At 37.6% G+C, this 20,484-nt stretch overlaps 1 protein-coding gene and 1 long non-coding RNA gene across 5 annotated transcripts; both read left to right on the top strand.

Moving 5' to 3' along the window:
- The first annotated feature begins 432 nt into the window (after nt 1-432).
- Nucleotides 433-8,790, top strand: LOC104233999 (uncharacterized). 4 transcript variants are annotated; one of them, XR_011405562.1, is made up of 4 exons: nt 448-1,226; nt 4,360-4,573; nt 4,900-4,967; nt 6,538-6,813. It is a non-coding gene; the product is annotated as an uncharacterized lncRNA (long non-coding RNA). The 4 variants fall into 4 exon arrangements; XR_712841.2 differs by lacking the exons at nt 4,360-4,573; nt 4,900-4,967 and adding exons at nt 7,545-7,615; nt 8,521-8,790 and having other exon boundaries at nt 449-1,297; nt 6,538-6,584; XR_712842.2 differs by lacking the exons at nt 4,360-4,573; nt 4,900-4,967; nt 6,538-6,813 and adding an exon at nt 8,521-8,790 and having other exon boundaries at nt 433-1,297.
- Nucleotides 8,791-10,800: 2,010 nt separating this feature from the next.
- Nucleotides 10,801-20,377, top strand: LOC104233998 (cellulose synthase A catalytic subunit 1 [UDP-forming]). The gene is made up of 14 exons (XM_009787479.2): nt 10,801-11,047; nt 11,938-12,133; nt 12,239-12,420; nt 13,698-13,815; nt 13,895-14,084; nt 14,965-15,231; nt 15,329-15,674; nt 15,886-16,023; nt 16,144-16,269; nt 16,465-16,677; nt 16,760-17,024; nt 17,625-17,821; nt 17,910-18,260; nt 19,422-20,377. The coding sequence occupies exons 1-14, from the start codon at nt 10,967-10,969 to the stop codon at nt 20,007-20,009; spliced, it is 3,258 nt and encodes a 1,085-aa protein (XP_009785781.1). The 5' UTR covers nt 10,801-10,966; the 3' UTR covers nt 20,010-20,377.
- The last annotated feature ends 107 nt before the right edge of the window (nt 20,378-20,484 follow it).

Below are 20,484 nucleotides of genomic sequence, written 5' to 3'. Positions count from 1 at the left end.
AAAACCTGTCTAGTCGTTCTTTTTCCGAAAACGCTTCACATTTCCAGTCAAAGAGGGGCAGTTGTAGACATGTGATTTTTGACCGTCCCCGAACTTTCACCCATTTTAGCATGTAAATATTTAGTTTAAGCCTAATATCGCTATTTCAGCTAATTTTGACTTTTTTACTTTATTTCGTCACAAAAAAAATGAAATGAAAATTACAAAAAAATTTAGTTTACGTATCTTTCATAAATTTAAATAAAAAAATATACAAAAATAGTACCTTATCTTTAGTTTTATATAATCTTGAAAACACAAAAATAGTTTTATGTTTTATAGTTTAGTTCAATTAATTAAAATTAGTTTTCTATTTTTATATTATAATTGTACATAATTTTAGAAGAATAAATTAGTTTTAGATTGGTTTATCCCGTCTTTATAAGTCTTATAGTCCATTTTTCTAGTCTTTGGCCTAATTTCCTAGCCTATAATTCCTAGGCCCATACCCCTAACCTAATCCCAACCCCTATATAATAGTACCTACGCCTAAAATACACCTACACGAAACACGCCTAATACACACAATCAACCACTAGAGCTCTATCTTCTTCCCAAAAAACTTGGAAAAATTATAGAACCAAAATACACCCTGCCAATTGTCAGAACCCAGAAAGGAGAACACCTAAGAAAAACACACAGGAACAACGGAATTTGGCCTTTCTATGGCTGGCTTTTCTTTCTCATAACAGCAGCTCAAGACCTTTCTTCCCCATGTAAAAAGTAGCTCTAAAAGCTTTAGAACCCACATGAAATCCAGCCCTTAAGCACCATGAAAACAAGTTAGAAGACAACTTCATTTTTAGCCAAAAACGACCTTAAGAAGCTGTCAAAAACCAGCTGAAAAATCCACCCCGAAACAGCCCCGAAATACCTCAAAATCAGCCGGCAACCAAGCCTAAAATCCATCCAAACTCAGCTGAAAACAGCCCTGCAAGACCAACAAAAGCAGCACGAAAACGTTGCCCTCAAACACCCCAAAACCAGTCCCCTTCTCCTTCATCTAAAGCCACCCAAACCAGCCCTCAAACGAGCCACAAACCAGCTGAAAATCAGCTCCAAACAGCCAGCCAAACACCTGAAATTTTAGCGCTCAACCACCATCCAAACTCGATCGAAATAGTAAAGCTTTCAGTCGAGGTCACGGCGAGTTTTCGATGCTCCGTTCGAGGTCTCCGAGTGAACAGGTCTGTTTGATTCAATTTCATCGCTTTGTTCCTCTTGTAAGCCAGTTGGAAGGTCTTTGATAATTTGAAAAGTTAGTTCTTCTTCTCCTTTATTGATCTACTTTTCTTACGTTTTTTTTTCTTCCTATTTCTAGGTGTTGTTTTTCTTTTCTGTCATATTTTTGTTTGGTTTGTTTGAGAATATGTTAGTTAGACTAATTTTTTATTCTATTTTATATGTTGCCTTTATTCTATATAATTTTAATGTTTAAAAACTCTCCATGTGTTTAGATCCATCTTAATTCTCAAAGAATAATTTGATAGTTAAGAATAGAGAGGCAAAAGGATTTGGGAACTACGTGGAGTTTCAGGGTCAAGATTAGTGAATAAACGAATTGGTCCATTAAGCTGAAATGTTGTTAAGCCCATTTCTATTGAATAAATATTCGTACGTTGGCCCAATTATATTTAATTAAATAAACATTATCACCCCTTAACCAAATACCATCGCACTCATTATTCCCTTGTAGCTATCGTACGAAATTAGCATAGATATTTTTAATAATAATAATAATAAACAAAGCGTTATTAATTATGGACACGTTCGCGTGGCATGATTTTGACGCGCCAAAAGAAAAGAGTATACGTACGCGTAACTCAATTCTTTAATTACGAATAATTCAAGTGATTTAAAAGCGCTAAAAATATAAATGCACATAGGTCCTAAAATAAGTAATTAGACAATTAAGCTAAGTATAAATTGCTAAGCGACCGTGCTAGAACCACGAAACTCGGGAATACCTAACACCTTCTCCCGGGTTAACAGAATTCCTTATCTAGAATTTCTGGTTCGCAGACTTCAAAAGGAAAAGTCGAAATTTCCTCGATTTGGGATTTAAAATAAACCGGTGATTTGTGACACCATAATTTATTCCAAGTGGCGACTCTGATAAAAATAAATAAATAATCTCATTTCGAATAATGTCAGTTAAATTGGAAAAACACCCTTGTACTACCCTCGGGGTGTAAAAGGAGGTGTGACAGATATAATGCAGTGGGGTGGTGCCAAGGAAGTTGTTCTTGGTGATTATGGTGTTTTACGGATTCAATACCGTATTTATGTTACGAATGTTGATGGGTTGATAGATTTGATCCTTGAGGAGGCTCACAGTTCACGATATTCCATTCACCCAGGGGTCATAAAGATGTACCGTGACTTGAAACAACACTATTGGGGGCGAAGAACAAAGAAAGATATCGTTGCTTATGTCTCGCGGTGTTTGAATTATCAATAGGTGAAGTATGAGCATTAGAAACCTGGTGGATTGACTCAGAGATTGGAGATACCGGACTGGAAGTGGAAGCACATTACTATGAATTTTCTGGTAGGCTTACCACGAACTATGAGGAAATATGACGTAGTCTAGGTCATTGTGGACCGGTTGACTAAGTCTGTATACTTTATTTCAGTGATGACATCCTATTCTTCAGAGCGTTTGGCTCAGATTTACATCCAGAAGATTATTTGCCTACACGGCGTGCCTATTTCCATCAATACTGACCGAGGCACGTAGCTCACATTGCATTTTGGGGAGCATAGTGTGAGTTGGGCACGCGGGTCGAGCTGAGTATAGTTTTTCATGCTCAGACAGACAAACAATCTGAGCACACTATTCAAATCTTGGAGGACATGTTACATGCTTGTGTTATGGATTTCCGTTATGCGGAGTAGATACCCCCACCCTTTTACCAATCCAGGTACTTTTCTATGTTCGTTCGAGGATGAACGTATCTTTTAGAGGTGGAGAATGTGATGGATCAATAGGTTGTTTTGAGTACTAGCACTAATTTTGTATTTCGACACCTCTCATAGCTTTATTTAATATTTATTAATTTAGGTGCGTGGTCTGAGCCTCTTTTTAAAAAGCTTTTTATGTGAAATTTTGAAGAAAATATAATTTTTGTCTTAAAATGAGGCTAAAAATGAACATGGTCAACATTATAGGTAAACGACCTCGGATCAGTGTTTTGACAATTTCGGTAGGTTCATATGATATTTTTGGACTTGTACACACGTTTGATTAGGGTCTTGAGTGACCCGAACGCGTTTCGGTGCATTATGTGTGAAATTGTTTGATTTTTTTAAAGTTTTGATGATCGATTCTTGTTATTTGATATTATTTTGATGAATTAAGGTAGCGATAAAGTTTGTATAATATTATTACACTTCTGTGCATTTTCGTTTTGGAGCCCAAGGGGCTCGAGAGAGTTTCGGGTGAGTATTAGATGAGTTTGGTTGGTTTTAGGATTGCTGGTGCAAACTGCTAGTACTACAGGTCTGCAAATCTTGCATTTACGAACTCGCTTTAACTGTAAAATGATCACATTTTTGATACATAGCTGGTGGGCTAGTGCTTCGCTTTTGCAAATATCTGATCGTATCTGCGGTGTAACGACTCGACCGGTCATTTTGAGCATTTGCTCTTCGCTCGCCAGTTCTCGGGTACGACTAGCCCCGTATGATGTATTGCGACTGATGTAACTCATCGGTTTTGGTTATCAGGGTAATCGAAATGGATTTGAAAGAATAGTTCTCAATTTGAAGCTTTAAATTTGAAAGGTTTGACCAAGCTTTGACTTTTTAATATTCGATCTCGGATTTGAACTTTTATAATTTAGGTAGCTTTGTTAGGTGATTTTGGATTTAAGAGCGTGTTCGAAATGTATTTTGGAGGTCCGTGGTAGATTTAGGCTTGAATTGGCGAAATTAGGAATTCGGCATTTTCCGGTCGGCAGTGGAAATTTTAATATCAGGGTCAGAATGGAATTCCGAAAGTGGTGGTAGGTCCGTTGTGTCATTTATGATGTGTGTGCAAAATTTTAAGTCATTCGGATGAGGTTTGGTAGACTTTTTGATCGAATACGGAATTTGGAAGTTTTGGAATCCTTAGGCTTGAATCCGAGGGTGTTTTGATGATTCGATGTTGTTTTGAGTGTCCGAAGATTGGTATAAGTTCGAATGGTGATATGTGACTTGTTTGTATTTTTGGTTAAGGTCCCGAGGGCCTCAGGATAATTTCAGATAGTTTTCGGAAAGGTTGAACTTGAGAAATTTCAGCTGATGTTGTTACTTCTATCATATCCGCACCTGCAGATTGAGGACCACAGGTGCGAGCTCCGCAGGAGCGGAAGAGAAGTACAGGTGCATGGAGGACTGCAGGTGCGCTTATGGGATCGCAGGTGCAAAAGTGCTGGACAAAATGTATAAAAATGCCCCTTCGCGATTTTCAGTCATTTGTTCATCATTTTTGTGTGATTTTGGAGCTCCAAGCAGTGATTTCAAGAGGGAATCAAGTGTTGATAGAGAGGTAAGCTACTTGGGCTTTGTATCTTGTGTTTATGGTCATTATTTCATTGTTTAATCATGAAAATTAGTGGGAAAAGTTAGAGAAAGAGTTAGAAAATTAGGGCTTGAAATTGGAGAGTTAAATTGGGGATTTAAGGGGCCATTTGAGGTCCGATTTTGATGATCTCGGTATGTATAGACTCGTAGAAGGGTGAAGATTCTATTGATGTGATTTTTATCGGATTCCGAGATGTGGACAATTTCAGGATTTTTGATGTAATTTGATTATTTTCGCGTGGGGTTTGTCCCCTTAGCGTATATTGATATTATGATTCTGATTTTGGATAGATTCGAGGCGAGTTGTGGCCGAGTTGAGCGGCAAGGGCATTGCGGAGTTGATTTTCATCCGGTTCAAGGTAAGTAATGATTGTAAATGTTGTCCTAAGGGTATGAAACCCCAGATTTCACATCGTTATGCTACTTCGAGGTGACACACACGCTAGATGACAAGTGTGGGGTTGTGCACCGTTGGAAATTGTGACTTGGTCCGTCCCGTACGACTGTTAAGTCGCGTATGTGATTAAAAACTGTTTGATATCATTGTGTTTTGGAAGGTATAGCTATGTTTTGGGCGGAATGCCATATTTGGGACTCGTGCCAACTGTTTTGGACCCTTATGGGGCTTCTTAACTACTATTCCTTACTGTTTTGACTTAATACTTGTGCTCAATCATGCTGTATTTTACTGATTCCCTAACTCAGCCTTATTTACTCAATTTTGATACTATAAATGATATTTTGAGCTGAACGCCCTGTTTTACTGATAGTGCGAGTGGCTTGTGAGGTTGATGGCTGAGAGAGGCCGAAGGCCTGATTGTGAGGTTAATGACAGAGATAGACCGAGGGTCTGATTGTAAGGTTAATGATTGAGAGAGACCGAGGGCCTGGTTGTGATATATTTATGGATCGGGCTGCATGTCGCGGCAATATATATATATATATATATGTGTGTGTGTGTGTGTGTGTGTGTGTGTGTGTATGTGGATCGGGCTACACGCCACAACGATATATGGATCGGGCTGCACGCCGCAGCGATATAGCGCTTGGGCTGTAGGAGCCCCTCCGTGGTCTACACACCCCCAGTGAGCGCAGTCGACTATATATATGGATCGGGCTGCACGCCGCAGCGATATAGCGCTTGGGCTGTAGGAGCCCCTCCGCGGTCTGCACACCCCCATTGAGTGCAGTCGACTATATATATGGATCGGGTTGCACGCCACAGCAATATATGGATCGGGCTGCATGTCGCAGCGGTTATTATAAGGTACCTGTTGAGCGTGAGTGTTGAGTGTGAGTGCTGATTGATGAGAGTTGAGTCATGAGTGCCTGAGAGGCTTGCCCGAGGGGTTATATATACATACATACGAGTGATACTTTGCTTGAGGGGCTTGTTTTGTGAAATTACTGTTTTCACTCCTCCTTAAAGTGAGTCTCTATTGAATATGCTAATTAAATTACTGATTTCACTCATCTTTATGTTGAGCCTATATTGAAAATGTTAAACAAATGTTTGAAACAACTTTCGTTTAAACTAGTGTTTTTACGAGATGTTCGGAATTTAATCACCGATTGGGTTTTGGTTATTTCCACTGAGATTTTTAAGTTATGAGATGTTTATGAATTCCTGTTTGCCGGGGAACCGTAAACGAACTATGTTTTGCCCGAGGGGCCGATTATGATTTGCATCACTTTCACTATAAATTACATTGAACCTCTACTGAAATGGCTAGAAAGACATTTTCCAAAGGATTTTATAGAAATTGGAATTTGACAAGATGATTTGATTTATATCCTGTTTTGGAAACATACTGTACCCATTGTGGTGCTATGGCGTGGTTTACGTGATTTCTTACCACTCAGTCTTTATTTACTTTTATTACTTACTGAGTTGGCGTACTCAAATTACTCTCTGCACCTTATGTGTAGATTCAAGTATTTCTGAGCTCGGTGGCAGGTTCATCAGAGTTACCAAGGTAGCTGCCTGGCGATCGCAGCCCTACTTTTCTCCCTCCTTATTCTTCCTTAATGTATTCTTGTGATTTTCCCGGCCATATTGCTCTTGATATTGTTAGACAGTTGTAGTAGATGCTCATGACTAGTGACACCCCGATGTCGGGCTTGTGTATTTATTCTGCACTGTTCATTTAGACTTACATCATGAGATTATTGATTAATAAATGGTATAAAAATGACTTATATTGAATAGTGGTTGATTCGAGAATTATGTCGGCTGACCTAGTTTTACGATAGGCGTCATCACGACCGGGTCGGTTTTTGGATCGTGACATGCAGACACTGGTGTTTGCATTTGCGCCCTTGAGTCGCTTTTGTGACTTGGAGCTAGGGGCTGGCAGCTTTGCAAATGGGAAGCTTAGCTCTCATTTGCGATGAGGGGACTCCTCGCATTTGCGATGCTTGGTGGTCTAATGCACTGATCGCATTTACGATTAATGTATCACATTTGAGGGCATCGGATTTGCGAACAAGTGTTCACAAATGCGACACCTACAACTAGGTAAAAGAGGGGGAAAATGGGACTTGGCTCATTTAACACCATTTCTCAACCCCGGACACTCTAGAGGCGATTTCTGAAGAACTATTTCTTCCCAAATTCATCGGTAAGCAACTCTAAATTCATTTTTCATCAATTTCCCGCTACTTTTCATGAGTTTTTAAATCAAAATTTTGCATTTTATGTTAGAAATTAGGATTTTGTAAAATTGAGATTTAGACCTCAAATTAAGGCCTAATTTCGAAACAAATCGTATAACCGGGCTCGGGGGTGAATGGGTAATCAGATTTTGGTCCGAATCTCGGATTTCGACCAAGCAGGCCCGGGATTGACTTTTTAAAAAATGATCAAAATTGAACCCTTCTCATTCGTGGGTAGTTTCTAAAGTTTATTTTGAATTGTTTGATCGATAATTGGCTAGATTCGGTTGGTTTGGAGGCTTGTTCGAAAGGAAAGGTCGTGGTTGATTGATTGAATTGGTTGCAGAGTGAGGTAAGTATCATGTTTAACTTTGACTTGAGAGAATTATGACTTGTTGGTCTATTTACTACGTGAATTACGTATAGAGATGATGTATATGCAAGGTGACAAGTATATATACGTCGTCATGGGTTAAAGCATGTGGGAGGAAATTGATTTATTGTACCATGTTACTTTTTTTACCATGCCTTCTGTGCTTTAGTTAGATTGTAGTTCTTTGATTGTTCGTGTTCGTGCTTATTGATTAATTTGAAGTTATTGGGATGTCAGAAGTTGAATTTACTTATCATAACACCACGATTGGAGTTGAAATTTGCTTCCCACCTTGCATTGATACTTTGGATTATTGTTGTTGTTTGGTAAGGAAGAGCGAAAAGCACGAAGGGTGTTTTCGTGCCTTATTTTACATATTGTTATCATTGATTGAGTTATTGTGAGGATTAAAGCATGAAGGGTGATGCCATGCACTTGATTGCCTTAATATCATTATCATATCATGTGAGGAAGAGAGTAAAAGCACGAAGGGTGATACCGTGTTTATTTCATTTATCATATCATATGGTGAGGATGAGAGTAAAAGTATGAAGGGTGATGCCATGCCATTTGATGATCATTGCTTTTACTTGGTTTCCGAATTTGTAAATTTACTTGGCTACATCGTTGTTTATTCGGAAAAGAGGATACTTGGTGATTTTGTATGTACTGTTCTGGTCTTACTCCCTTTCTATATGTTCCCTTACCGTTATTATTTTAAATGTTTTACTTGTTATTTATGTTGCTTTATGTATATATCTACACAGAATTTTAGTAGGTGTCTTATCATAGCCTCGTCACTACCTCGTTGAGATTAGGCTCGGCACTTACGGAATACATTAGGTCGATTGTACTCATACTACACTTCTTCACTTCTTATGCAGATTTTGGTATTGGTCCCAGCAGTGTCTAGCAGTGTTTTTGCTCGGATCATATCTATATCTAGAGACTTGAGGTAGACCTGCACGACGATTGTAGTCCCTGAAGTTTCCTTCCTTTTCTAGCTTTAATGTTTATATTTTTTCGAACAGTTGTATTTTATTTCGACATTGGTCGTAGCACTTATAGTATGCTCGTGTACTTGTGACACTAGATTCCGTGGCTAGTCAGCGTTTTTGAGTTATTATATTTATTTTGAAAATTTTCAGCTTTAATTCTTATTATATTGCTTTCAAATTGGTTTATAAATGATTGGTTGTGTACTAATTTTGGCTTGCCTAGCAATTGGATGTTAGGCGCCATCACGGTCCCGCGATTGGGATTTCGGATCGTGATACATTCATGTTGTTGGATATCAAATATTGTTTTTTCCTTTAAATTACTTGAGCCGAGAGTCTATTAGAAATAACCTCTCTACCTCGCCAGGTAGGGGTAAGGTCTGCGTACACACTACCCCCCAGGCTCCACTTGTGTGAATTATACTGGATATGTTGTAGTTGTTATTGTCTTTTAAATTACTAAGCTTTAATATCTAGAATATTAATTCAATCATGAGTATTTTTAACATTAATTTGGTTATGAGTATCTACAACTAATGAATACCCTAGAAATGAAAAGGGAAAATTTCACATAAGAACAACTGGACTCCCTACTTTTCAATTTTATAGCCCATATTTTAATTTACAACTAACTAGCCCAAAAATAATAAGCTAATACTCAACATTCAACTCCAATAGGTTCGCGAAATTACTATTTAATTTTTAAAAAACATTGCTCAAGTTTTTAAGTTAACTTTCGAATCATTAACTGTGATTCAAATATTAGTTCAACAAATCAAATCCACTTGGGTAGTGAAAATTAGATTTTTAATAAACTTAAATATGTGGGTTTAAATTCCAAATTTGATTTCGTGAGAATTTTGGAGTGGGTATTATTTAAACTTGTTAGAAATAGTATAAGGAGGTTGTATATAAAATTTGAAGTCATCTAATGAAGATTTGGACTGGTTTTGAACAAGAATTGCAGCTGAAAATCGTGGAAGAAGTTCATCTACAGACATTTGTATAGAGGTGTATAAAAGTGTATAAGATGTGTTTATACACTCATATACACTATTATACAAAATATTGCAGTGAAAATAATTGTAACATTAGGTCCTATGGAGAAGCCATGCGATGCTTCGTCTTCTTCATTGCATCTTTTCTGAAATTTAACTCAAATCTACTCTAAATCACTTCAAATTTAAATCTTGAACTCCTTTTGATATTTGCAATCAATTGGAACAACACTTAATCCAAACAACTAACAAACTCAAAAAATCATATTTTCCAAAGCAAAGCTTTGAATGACCTTCAATGGTGGACTTCTACTTTTCAATTTTCTTACACTGTAACCAGGTGACACAGGGGAAGAAGCAGAAAATATTCTGCCCCTTAAAGCATAGGTAGAAGATGTGAGAAGAAGAGAGAGTGAAAACAATATGTACAATATGGATTAGATAGGGTAAAACTTTAAAATATAGGCCATTTTTTATTATGGTGTAAAGTTATGTATATTTTCTTTTAATTCTTTCTAATGAAAAAGATGAGATTCAGTATTTGAACTTCAAATAAAATATTAAAATAGTGAATTAAAGATGTACTAGTGCAATACTGGTTTTCTGATTTTTACTCAATAATATTAAACATTCACAAACTTCTTTTTCCTAGTGAAACGGTAAACAGAAAGTTAACTTTTCTTTTTCTTTTCCTCTTTTTACCTTGTTTGCTTTCCCAGCCAGTCAAGATCTAACAGTCGAGCCCATCATTTATTATTTTATAACAGTGTTGCTTCGTCTTCTTTGTCGTCATATGATAGTGTATTATGTAGTTTATTATAAAAATAATAATTTTATACCAAATTTATTTATGTTTAGGACTATGGTTTGTAATAATATAATCAATATCATTGATGAGGGTACTATTAGGCATTTGTGATAATTTTTAGAACTTGTGATTATAAATCATGTTTCATGGTTTTTTTTTTAAAAAAATATATATATTTTAAAAACTAATGTCAAATTCACCCAAATAAAAATTTTTAAAATGAATTTGGAAATGTATGGTCGCTGTAGCTAAAATACCCGGCGGCTCAAGGGAACCGGTCAAGGCGGTTAAAAATCCTCATAATAATGTAATACAAAAATCAAGACTTCCAACAAAAACTAATTTCCGGAAAAAATAAATAAAACAGAAAGCGTAGTAAGTGTATATCACAAATAGTGATGACCAGTTGATTGGCAGAGAAGCAAAGAAATGCTCCGCTGCTTCATAGCTGACTGTCATACCCAAATATCCTTTTCCATTTCCCCTTGATCTTTCATGTATTAAACCCCCCAGAAGTTAGAGAGAAATGGAGGCAAGTGCAGGAATGGTTGCTGGATCACACAAGAGGAATGAATTGGTTCGAATTCGCCATGACTCTGATAGTGGGGTATGCTTTTGGAAACTACCCTTTTGATATTTTCAGTTAAAAGCATGTTTCTTTATTCTCTTTTTAGTCTAATGTGGCGTTTAGATCTAATGTGTAAATGTGTAATAGTGGGAGTTAGGATCTTTCCTTCTGCTTTTTCAGTTCCTGATATTCTAATAAATTTCAATTGAATGTGGTGTTCAGATCTAATGTGTGAGTGTGTAGCAGTGAGATATTGTAAAAGGTTGGGATCGTTGAGCTGAATTGGGATAGAGAAGTTGATCATCTTGAATTTTAAGTGTTCAGATTAGTTTTCTTTTTGATGAAGTAACAGTGAAGCATTGTTGGTGTTGGGCCAGTGTTCAGATTTGTTTTCTTGAGAATCTAAATTCGCAAATTTGCTTGAATTTGGTTACACATTGAGTCTTGGTTCAAGTGTAGACTGAGCTATAGGTCAATATCAGGATTTTATGTGATTCAGTTGGAGATTGATGTATTTTCGAGTTTAGTAGTTGTTTAATAGGGTATTTTCATAGTTGAGCTTGATCTGATTTTGTTGCAATTTTGATCATTTAAGGTGTACTAAATGTGTCCCGACATTGCTAGGATAGATCTCATTGGTTTTCACCTTTTTGCTGTCAATTTTTATATGTTTCAACATAATTTTCTCTGGAAAAAAAAGGCAAACTTTGGAGAAAGATAGGCATGCTTTATCCTTAGTTTTAGGTTACTTGATACAACACTGATCACCAAATGGTTGAATCTGATTAATACTTGATTGCGAATACTGTCCTTCCAAAATCAGCCTCTGAATTCAATTAATGTACAATTGAAACTTCAGTAGGTTTGTGGGCACTTATTGTTCAATTCATTGCATTCCTGTTTGTTCTAATTGATTGTTGTGAATGCAGCCGAAACCCATTAAGCCTCTGAACAGTCAGATTTGCCAAATTTGTGGCGATACTGTCGGATTGAATGCCATTGGTGATGTCTTTGTTGCTTGTAATGAGTGCGCATTTCCTGTTTGCCGGTCTTGTTACGAGTATGAACGCAAAGATGGAAATCAATCATGTCCCCAGTGCAAGACAAGATACAAGAGACATAAGGGTGAGATTTCCTGAATAAGTTGTCTAAGATTCTTTTCCTGCTTCATTTGAGTTATTATTTCTGTATCTAAGATGAACATTAGCTAATTGGTTGTGCAAATATTAGGGTGTCCACGAGTGGATGGAGATGATGATGAAGATGATGTTGATGACATCGACAATGAGTTCAATTATGCGCAAGGCAATAGCAAGGCCAGACGCCAGTGGCAGGGAGAAGATGTTTCGTTGTCTTCATCCTCCAGACACGACCCTCAGCACCCAATCCCTCTTCTCACAAATGGGCAGTCTGTAAGTGACAAAATTTGCTTATCTCGTCCTTCATGATTGTACATTATGTTACTATACTTCAAATATGTCTTAATATGGTAAATGACGCTACAACTCTTGAAGCTATCAAGGTCACTGTTCAGTTACACCTTTTAGTTTTGATGAAGTAATGTTGCTTCACTTGCTCTGGTGGCTAGGTTGCATTTCCCTCCTAATATTATGTACTGAAGTTAAATAAGGCTCTCAAAAAATATTAGTCCTGTGCATGGTAGCTTCTATCAGAATCTCAAAAAATATTGTTTTCAGATTCTGCTTTTGAATCTATGCCTAATTTTTTATCTTCATCATCCACCATACATCAGGGGCTTGTACATTACTTGTATCATTGTTCTGTTGGCTCATGAATTTTGTTTTTTAAAAATGGCCCGTGAACAATTTTTTTTTCCTTCTTCGTTTTTCTATGATAAATAACAAGGTTTTATTGATACAGCAATAGAGAGTGCTGATACGTATAAAGTGCGGTTATTAAAAATAACAGAGTATCCTATAGATCCTGTAGAGTGTGAAGGAACTCCAAAGGGCCATCCATGTTGTACATCTTTCATTTTTGTCGAAAAGGCTAACTAAATACAAAGATCTATACTCAAATAATTTATCTGCAACTGCTTTGCTGTGAAATATCTGCTGAAGCAAACACTAGAAGCTTCGTTTATTTCCTTTTGATTATGGTAGGAACCAAAAATGTACAACTATCCTTATTTTTTAGCTTGGTCTTTCTTTAATACTTGTGCATTTTTTTTATGAAGTTTGTATGATTATTTCTTTGAAGTTATCAGGAATTAATACTTTAAAAAACTGTTACTGCAAAGGAATGAAAAGGACTAGTTGTTCTGACTCTGTTAAATTATTCTCCCTCATGTAAAGATTGTGTCCCGTGAAAGCCACTTTTTGTTTTACACTTCTCTTACTAAATGAAGGAAATGCCTTTGGATTTCCTTCAAAGGAAATGCCTTTTATGTCTGTAATTCCTTTATTTGAAACTTCAAAATCTTATTGGACTAGGGAAATGCCTTTTTATGTCATAATCTTTTCTTTGTTTTGTTTTATGAGTTTATTGAACTTCTCAAAACGTAATTGATCTTAGGTATTTTGTGAGATGCCACACCAGACACACGATCTGTGGGCAAGTGTGTTGTAAATTTCTTTCTTTGTTTTCTTTTATTTATGAATTTATTCGATTTATTGAACTTAACGTTAAAAATTTATTGAACTTAAGAGAACATATCTGATGATGTTAGGTATCTGGTGAGATTCCGAGTGCCACACCAGACACACAATCTGTAAGAAGTATGTCAGGACCCCTGGGTCCAGGAGACAAGCAAGCATCGTTGCCTTATGTTGATCCTAGATTGCCAGGTACAACTTGTTTCAATGTCTCCATTTGATGAAATCCTATCATTCTTTTTTCTTCTGAAACTATTACATGTTTTTCCAGTTCCTGTAAGGATCGTGGACCCCTCAAAGGATTTGAACTCTTATGGGCTCGGAAGTGTTGATTGGAAGGAGAGGGTAGAAGGTTGGAAAATAAAACAGGAGAAGAATATGACTCACATGAACCATAGATACACAGAAGGGAAGGGGGGAGACATTGAAGGGACAGGATCAAATGGAGAAGAATTGCAAATGTGAGTATCTTATCTAATAACTTAATAATGAGAGAAAAGTGTTTTAAATTTAGCTTTTCCCCAGAAAGATTTAAATTATTGTTTTTTTGGAGTATCCATTAATTATGCAACTTTGTTGCTCTCTCTATCAATTTCTTGCATGCACTTATTAGTTTGGAAAGAGAAAGATAACAGTTTTACACTTTTCCTTTTAATTCACCCAAAGCAACTTCTTATTGATTAGTGAATTTCTCATGGGCATCTAAGCAGTGTTATCAAAGGCGAAAAGCGCAAAAAAAGCTCTAAGGTCTATTGGGGCTTTAACCGCAAAGTGCAAATAAAGCGTGGGCTTTAATGAAAAAAGGCACAACTGGAGAAAAAGTAAAAATATGTATACGTAGTCCAAGACCAATAACTATAAGCAACAACAACAACGGCCCAGTATAATCCCACAAGTGGGGTCTGGGGAGGGTAATATGTACGCAGACCTTACCCCTACCCCAAGGGGCAGAAGGCTGTTTCCAGGAGACCCTCGGCTCAAGAAAGCAACAAGAGACGATAAAGACCAATAACTATAAGCATGAATAACAAATATATGGACAAAAAAAATTTGTCCATAAAGTGAAATATCAATTGGTCAGTATCACCTTTTCGGGATTAGACTCATTGACAAGGAAAAGTATGTCTTAGAGCCTTGACACAACACTGAAGCATCCACAAAGCGAGGCGAAGCGCTCAATATGTTTTGAGCGTCGCTTTAGGGCTTAAGCGCACTTTAAGCGCGCCTTTAACAACACTGCATCTAAGCTTATTATCCTGTTGTTTCACCATTGTAAAATATTTGCTGGCAAGAAGTAAGATAATCAAATATGTGACGATTTGCTGGTTACACCTTGGACAGGGCTGATGATGCTCGTCAACCTCTTAGTCGTGTGGTGCCAATTCCTTCATCCCACCTTACGCCATACCGTGTTGTAATCATACTGCGGTTAATTATCTTGGGCTTTTTCATGCAATACCGTCTAACTCATCCAGTGAACGATGCCTATCCTTTGTGGCTAGTCTCGGTCATCTGTGAAGTTTGGTTTGCGTTATCCTGGCTTCTGGATCAGTTTCCAAAATGGTCACCCATCAATCGTGAGACATACCTTGACAGGCTGGCTTTGAGGTAAAATTCTCTTGTGGTGAAAATTGTATCAGCATGAGGTTGCCGATCCTTATCTAGATTTCATTTACATCTAATATGTTCTTTCTTGTTTTGTCAGATATGATAGAGAAGGAGAACCTTCACAGTTAGTACCTATTGATGTTTTCGTTAGTACAGTGGATCCCATGAAAGAACCTCCTCTGATTACTGCGAATACCGTGTTGTCCATCCTTGCTGTGGATTACCCGGTCGACAAGGTCTCATGTTATGTTTCAGATGATGGTTCAGCAATGCTAACTTTTGAAGCACTTTCTGAGACTGCAGAGTTTGCAAGGAAATGGGTTCCGTTCTGCAAGAAGTTCAATATTGAGCCTCGGGCCCCTGAGTTTTATTTCGCTCAAAAGATAGATTATTTAAAGGACAAGATTCAGCCTTCTTTTGTGAAAGAGCGCAGGGCAATGAAGGTAGGGAATGAGATTTAAGTATTTGGTAATTTAGTAATTAGTGTGTACTTTCACATTTGCTTGAGCCCAACGTTCTAGATTTATATTTTACACTATGGTTTTTGTGGTTGTAAGAAGCTGGAGTCCAAGGTGCTGTAGAGAAATTATTTTATTGATTATTTGAATATTGATTACAAGCAAACCTTCAAGTCTGAAAATCTTGACTTTGCAGAGAGAATATGAAGAGTTCAAAATTCGGATCAATGCACTTGTTGCGAAAGCACAAAAAATGCCTGAAGAAGGCTGGACAATGCAAGATGGAACCCCTTGGCCTGGAAATAACTCTAGGGATCATCCAGGAATGATCCAGGTACTGTTTGACATTTCGGATTTATTGAAGCTCATGCTCCTTCCTTCGTTGTCCTAATTGATTGAAGCTCATGCACCTTCCTTCGTTGTCCTAATTGATTGAAGCTCATGCTCCTTGCAGGTCTTTTTGGGTCACAGTGGAGGCCTTGATATAGATGGTAATGAACTTCCTCGTCTGGTTTATGTTTCTCGTGAGAAGCGCCCAGGTTTTCAACACCACAAGAAAGCCGGAGCTATGAATGCTTTGGTAATCAACTTATGAGAATTATTTACAAACTTTATTTAGCAAACTATTTGGTTCACAGCTTGAATATAATAATCTACATGGTTTCTAGAGGAGTAATACGTCATATCGCATAGTGTGATCATGTTGCAATCCTTATAACAATTTAGTTTAGAGTTTGAAGGTTTTTCACTCATGCACCATTTTGTTTTTCTTCAGATCAGAGTTTCTGCTGTTCTTACCAATGGAGCATATATTTTGAATGTTGATTGTGATCACTACTTCAACAACAGCAAAGCACTTAAAGAAGCTATGTGTTTCTTCATGGATCCTGCTTATGGAAGGAAGACATGCTATGTTCAGTTCCCTCAACGGTTTGATGGCATTGACTTGCATGATCGATATGCTAACCGGAATATTGTCTTCTTTGATGTAGGTCTCTTTTACATGTTCACTATGTTGTTCTTACTTGTTATGGTTGCCAGAATGCTCACTTTATGATGTCCTTTCGTAGATCAACTTGAAAGGGTTGGATGGTCTTCAGGGTCCAATGTATGTGGGAACTGGATGTTGTTTTAACAGGCAAGCATTATATGGGTATGATCCTGTATTAAGTGAGGCTGATTTGGAGCCGAACATCATTGTGAAGAGCTGTTGTGGCTCACGGAAGAAGGGAAGGAATGGAAACAAGAAGTACATTGATAAGAAGAGGGCAGCAAAAAGAACAGAATCTACTATCCCAATTTTCAACATGGAAGACATAGAAGAGGGTGTGGAAGGTATGTCATTACAACTTGTCCAATCACTTGGAAATCTTTTTCCTTACTCGAATCCTACTCAATTAAATGTATGTGACATGGTTCTGAAGCTTCTAACTACTTAACCATACCCAAAGAAAAAGGGAAATGGGGAAACATTTAAGATTTTAACCTCTTTTCTTGTATCCTAAAGTTCTTTTCCACAATGTATAGCACTGTTTACGGGGTATCAAATTTGACCTTTCTATGAAGGGGAGCCTTGGAGCAACGGTAAAGTTGTCTCCGTGTGACTATAGGTCACGGTCTCTAGCCGTGGAAGTAGCCACTAATACTTGCATTAGGGGTAGGTTGTCTATATCACACCCTCTGGGGTGGGGCCATTCCCCCGACCCTGCGTGAATGTGGCATGCTTTGTGCACCGGGCTACCTTTTCATGATGTCCTCCATTCGTTGCTTTACTATCCAAATCTCTAATTCTTGTCAGCTCTGTTGTTTGTGGTTAAGTTGGCCAATATTCCAACTCCAGTCCTCAATTTGTTGTACCTATCTCTTAGCTCATGCTGCTAAATGCATGAATAAATTCATCGTGACGCTTTTTGTTGATATTGCATTTCATCTCAGGATACGATGATGAAAAATCACTGTTAATGTCACAGAAGAGCTTAGAAAAACGTTTTGGTTCATCTCCGGTATTTGTTGCTGCTACCTTTATGGAATATGGAGGCATTCCTCCTTCTACCAATCCTGCAACTCTTTTGAAAGAAGCAATCCATGTTATTAGCTGTGGGTACGAGGACAAGACTGAATGGGGCAAAGAGGTACCTCGATTTATTTGCTTTATTTTAATATGATATGCTCAAATCTATTGATTTTTTTCATTGATTGAGCTTTGATCTTTTCTATTAGATTGGATGGATTTATGGATCTGTTACTGAAGATATTCTTACCGGGTTTAAGATGCATGCGCGAGGATGGATTTCAATCTATTGCATGCCTCCTCGGCCAGCATTTAAAGGGTCTGCACCCATCAATCTTTCTGATCGTTTAAACCAGGTACTTCGGTGGGCCTTAGGATCTGTTGAAATTCTGCTGAGTAGGCATTGCCCTATATGGTATGGCTACAATGGGAAATTGAAGCTACTGGAGAGAATAGCATATATCAACACTATTGTTTATCCCATCACATCACTACCTTTGCTTGCTTATTGCATTCTTCCTGCCATCTGTCTTCTAACTGGGAAATTTATTGTTCCTGAGGTAAGTGAAAAGTTCCACTTTTGCTTTACACTTCTATTTCTTTCTGATAGTTGTATCAAAAATAGCTGAGTGAAGTAATGACTAGTCCTAACATGACAGTTTATATTTCACTAATCCTATTAAAAAGGGCTGAATGTACTAGCTTTGCAAATAGACAAAGTCTATTGACCTAATGATGAGTCAAAAATTAATACAATTATTTCTCTTTCTCGCCGCCTTCTAAGCTTCTCTTGAATTGTGACTAGTGGTGGCAAAATGGTTAAAAGAAAACAGTTATCCACCCATATTATCCATTAAAAAATGAGTCGGATAATGAACTATTGAAAAACGAGTCAAATATGGATAAAGTACCATATTGTCCACTTAGAAAATGGATAACTAATGGGTTTAGCTTTTACATTTGTAAAGCTTCAAATTGGGGGTTCCTCAAGTTTGGGAGACTAGAAATTTTTCCAAAAGTGATAATATTCAAGATACCATGGATATCTATATATCCCCCAATTAACCCGTTTTTTATCCGTATTAAATATGGATAATTTAATACGTTTTTGCATTACCCTTTTTTGACCCGTCCAAATCCAACCCGACCCGCCCAGTTGCCACCCCTAATTGTGACTAATTTAAACGTTTATTTGTCTTCTTAAATTCCGCCGATGTGAGCTTGCTCACATTGCCATTCCCAAGACCAAATATAGGAGGGTTGCGGTAGGTTGTGCAAAGCTCGTCAATTTATGATTTGTTTTCTTAGTGACGATTTCTTCCGAGTTACAGTCATTGTCTGGATTCATTTGGATACCAAATGGAAATGACTTTTAGTTGTAGAGCAAGGTGATTAAGACCTAGGGTCAATCAACTGTAAATTGTGGGCCAGGTGATTAAAATCTTGTCAATCAAACTTGATCTTGTTTCTCTTGAGAGAGAAAGAGAATAAGGTGCCATTGTTCAAGGTCTCTTTTACCCCCCTCTGGTGGAATTTTGCCCCCTCAAGTGATGCGTACACATTTAATTAGTTGTGATCAATCTGGTCCATAGATAATTTAACTTCACCTGGCTTCCTGTCATGCAGTCAGCTTGATCTTTTCTTTCCGTCATTGTATGTTTATTCACATATTTGTCCTTCAAATTCTGTATTAACGCACCTGTTCTATGTACCCCCGGCAGATAAGCAACTATGCTAGCATGTGGTTCATTCTTCTCTTCCTTTCCATTTTTGCAACTGGTATACTGGAGCTTAGGTGGAGTGGTGTGAGCATTGAAGACTGGTGGAGAAATGAACAGTTCTGGGTTATTGGTGGTACATCGGCTCACTTGTTTGCCGTCTTCCAAGGTCTACTAAAAGTGCTTGCAGGGATTGACACAAACTTCACAGTCACGTCAAAGGCATCTGATGAGGATGGAGAATTTGCAGAGCTTTATGTGTTCAAATGGACATCTCTCATCATTCCTCCAACTACAGTCCTTATCTTGAACATGGTAGGAATTGTGGCTGGTGTTTCATATGCCATAAACAGTGGGTATCAGTCTTGGGGACCTCTATTTGGAAGGCTCTTCTTCGCCATTTGGGTCATCGTCCACTTGTACCCTTTCCTCAAAGGTCTTTTGGGACGGCAGAATCGTACACCTACCATCGTTATTGTCTGGTCCGTTCTTCTTGCGTCTATTTTCTCATTGCTTTGGGTGCGCATCGATCCCTTCACATCTGACGCCACACAAAATGCTGCAAAAGGTCAATGTGGCGTCAACTGCTAGTGATGTTTGATGGTCATTTGATTAAGTTAAGCAGCAGTTGTTGCTTTGTATGTAGTTTTAAAGAACTTTGAAGGCACTAAAACACATGCAAGGCCTCATAGTAATGCTGTACCATTGTCCTGTTTGTCAGAAGGAAGTGTGATGGATGGAAGACATGCGACACTTCTGTATTTTTTGCCTTCTGTTAATATATTTTTTATTGTCTCAAATGTTCAGGCGCAAGTGATATAGCTTAGGTGGAGAATTTTAGTATTGATTTTGTTGTCATTGTGCAGTATTGGTTTACGTTGAGGCTGTCACTTTCTTCAAAGGATGATGATATCATAATTTATGAGTACATGAAATCCAATGTCACTTTTATCTCCTTATTTCTGAATTGTATGTGTGTTGCTGCGAATCCAGTGTCATTTCATCTCCATGCTGCAAAAGAAAAGAGGGGAAAGGGGGGTACAGAAAGAGTGCAGGTTGTTATAAC

Source organism: Nicotiana sylvestris, chromosome 2 (assembly GCF_000393655.2).
Source record: "Nicotiana sylvestris chromosome 2, ASM39365v2, whole genome shotgun sequence".
Lineage (NCBI taxonomy): Eukaryota > Viridiplantae > Streptophyta > Magnoliopsida > Solanales > Solanaceae > Nicotiana > Nicotiana sylvestris.
This window is presented reverse-complemented; position numbering and strand designations above follow the sequence as displayed.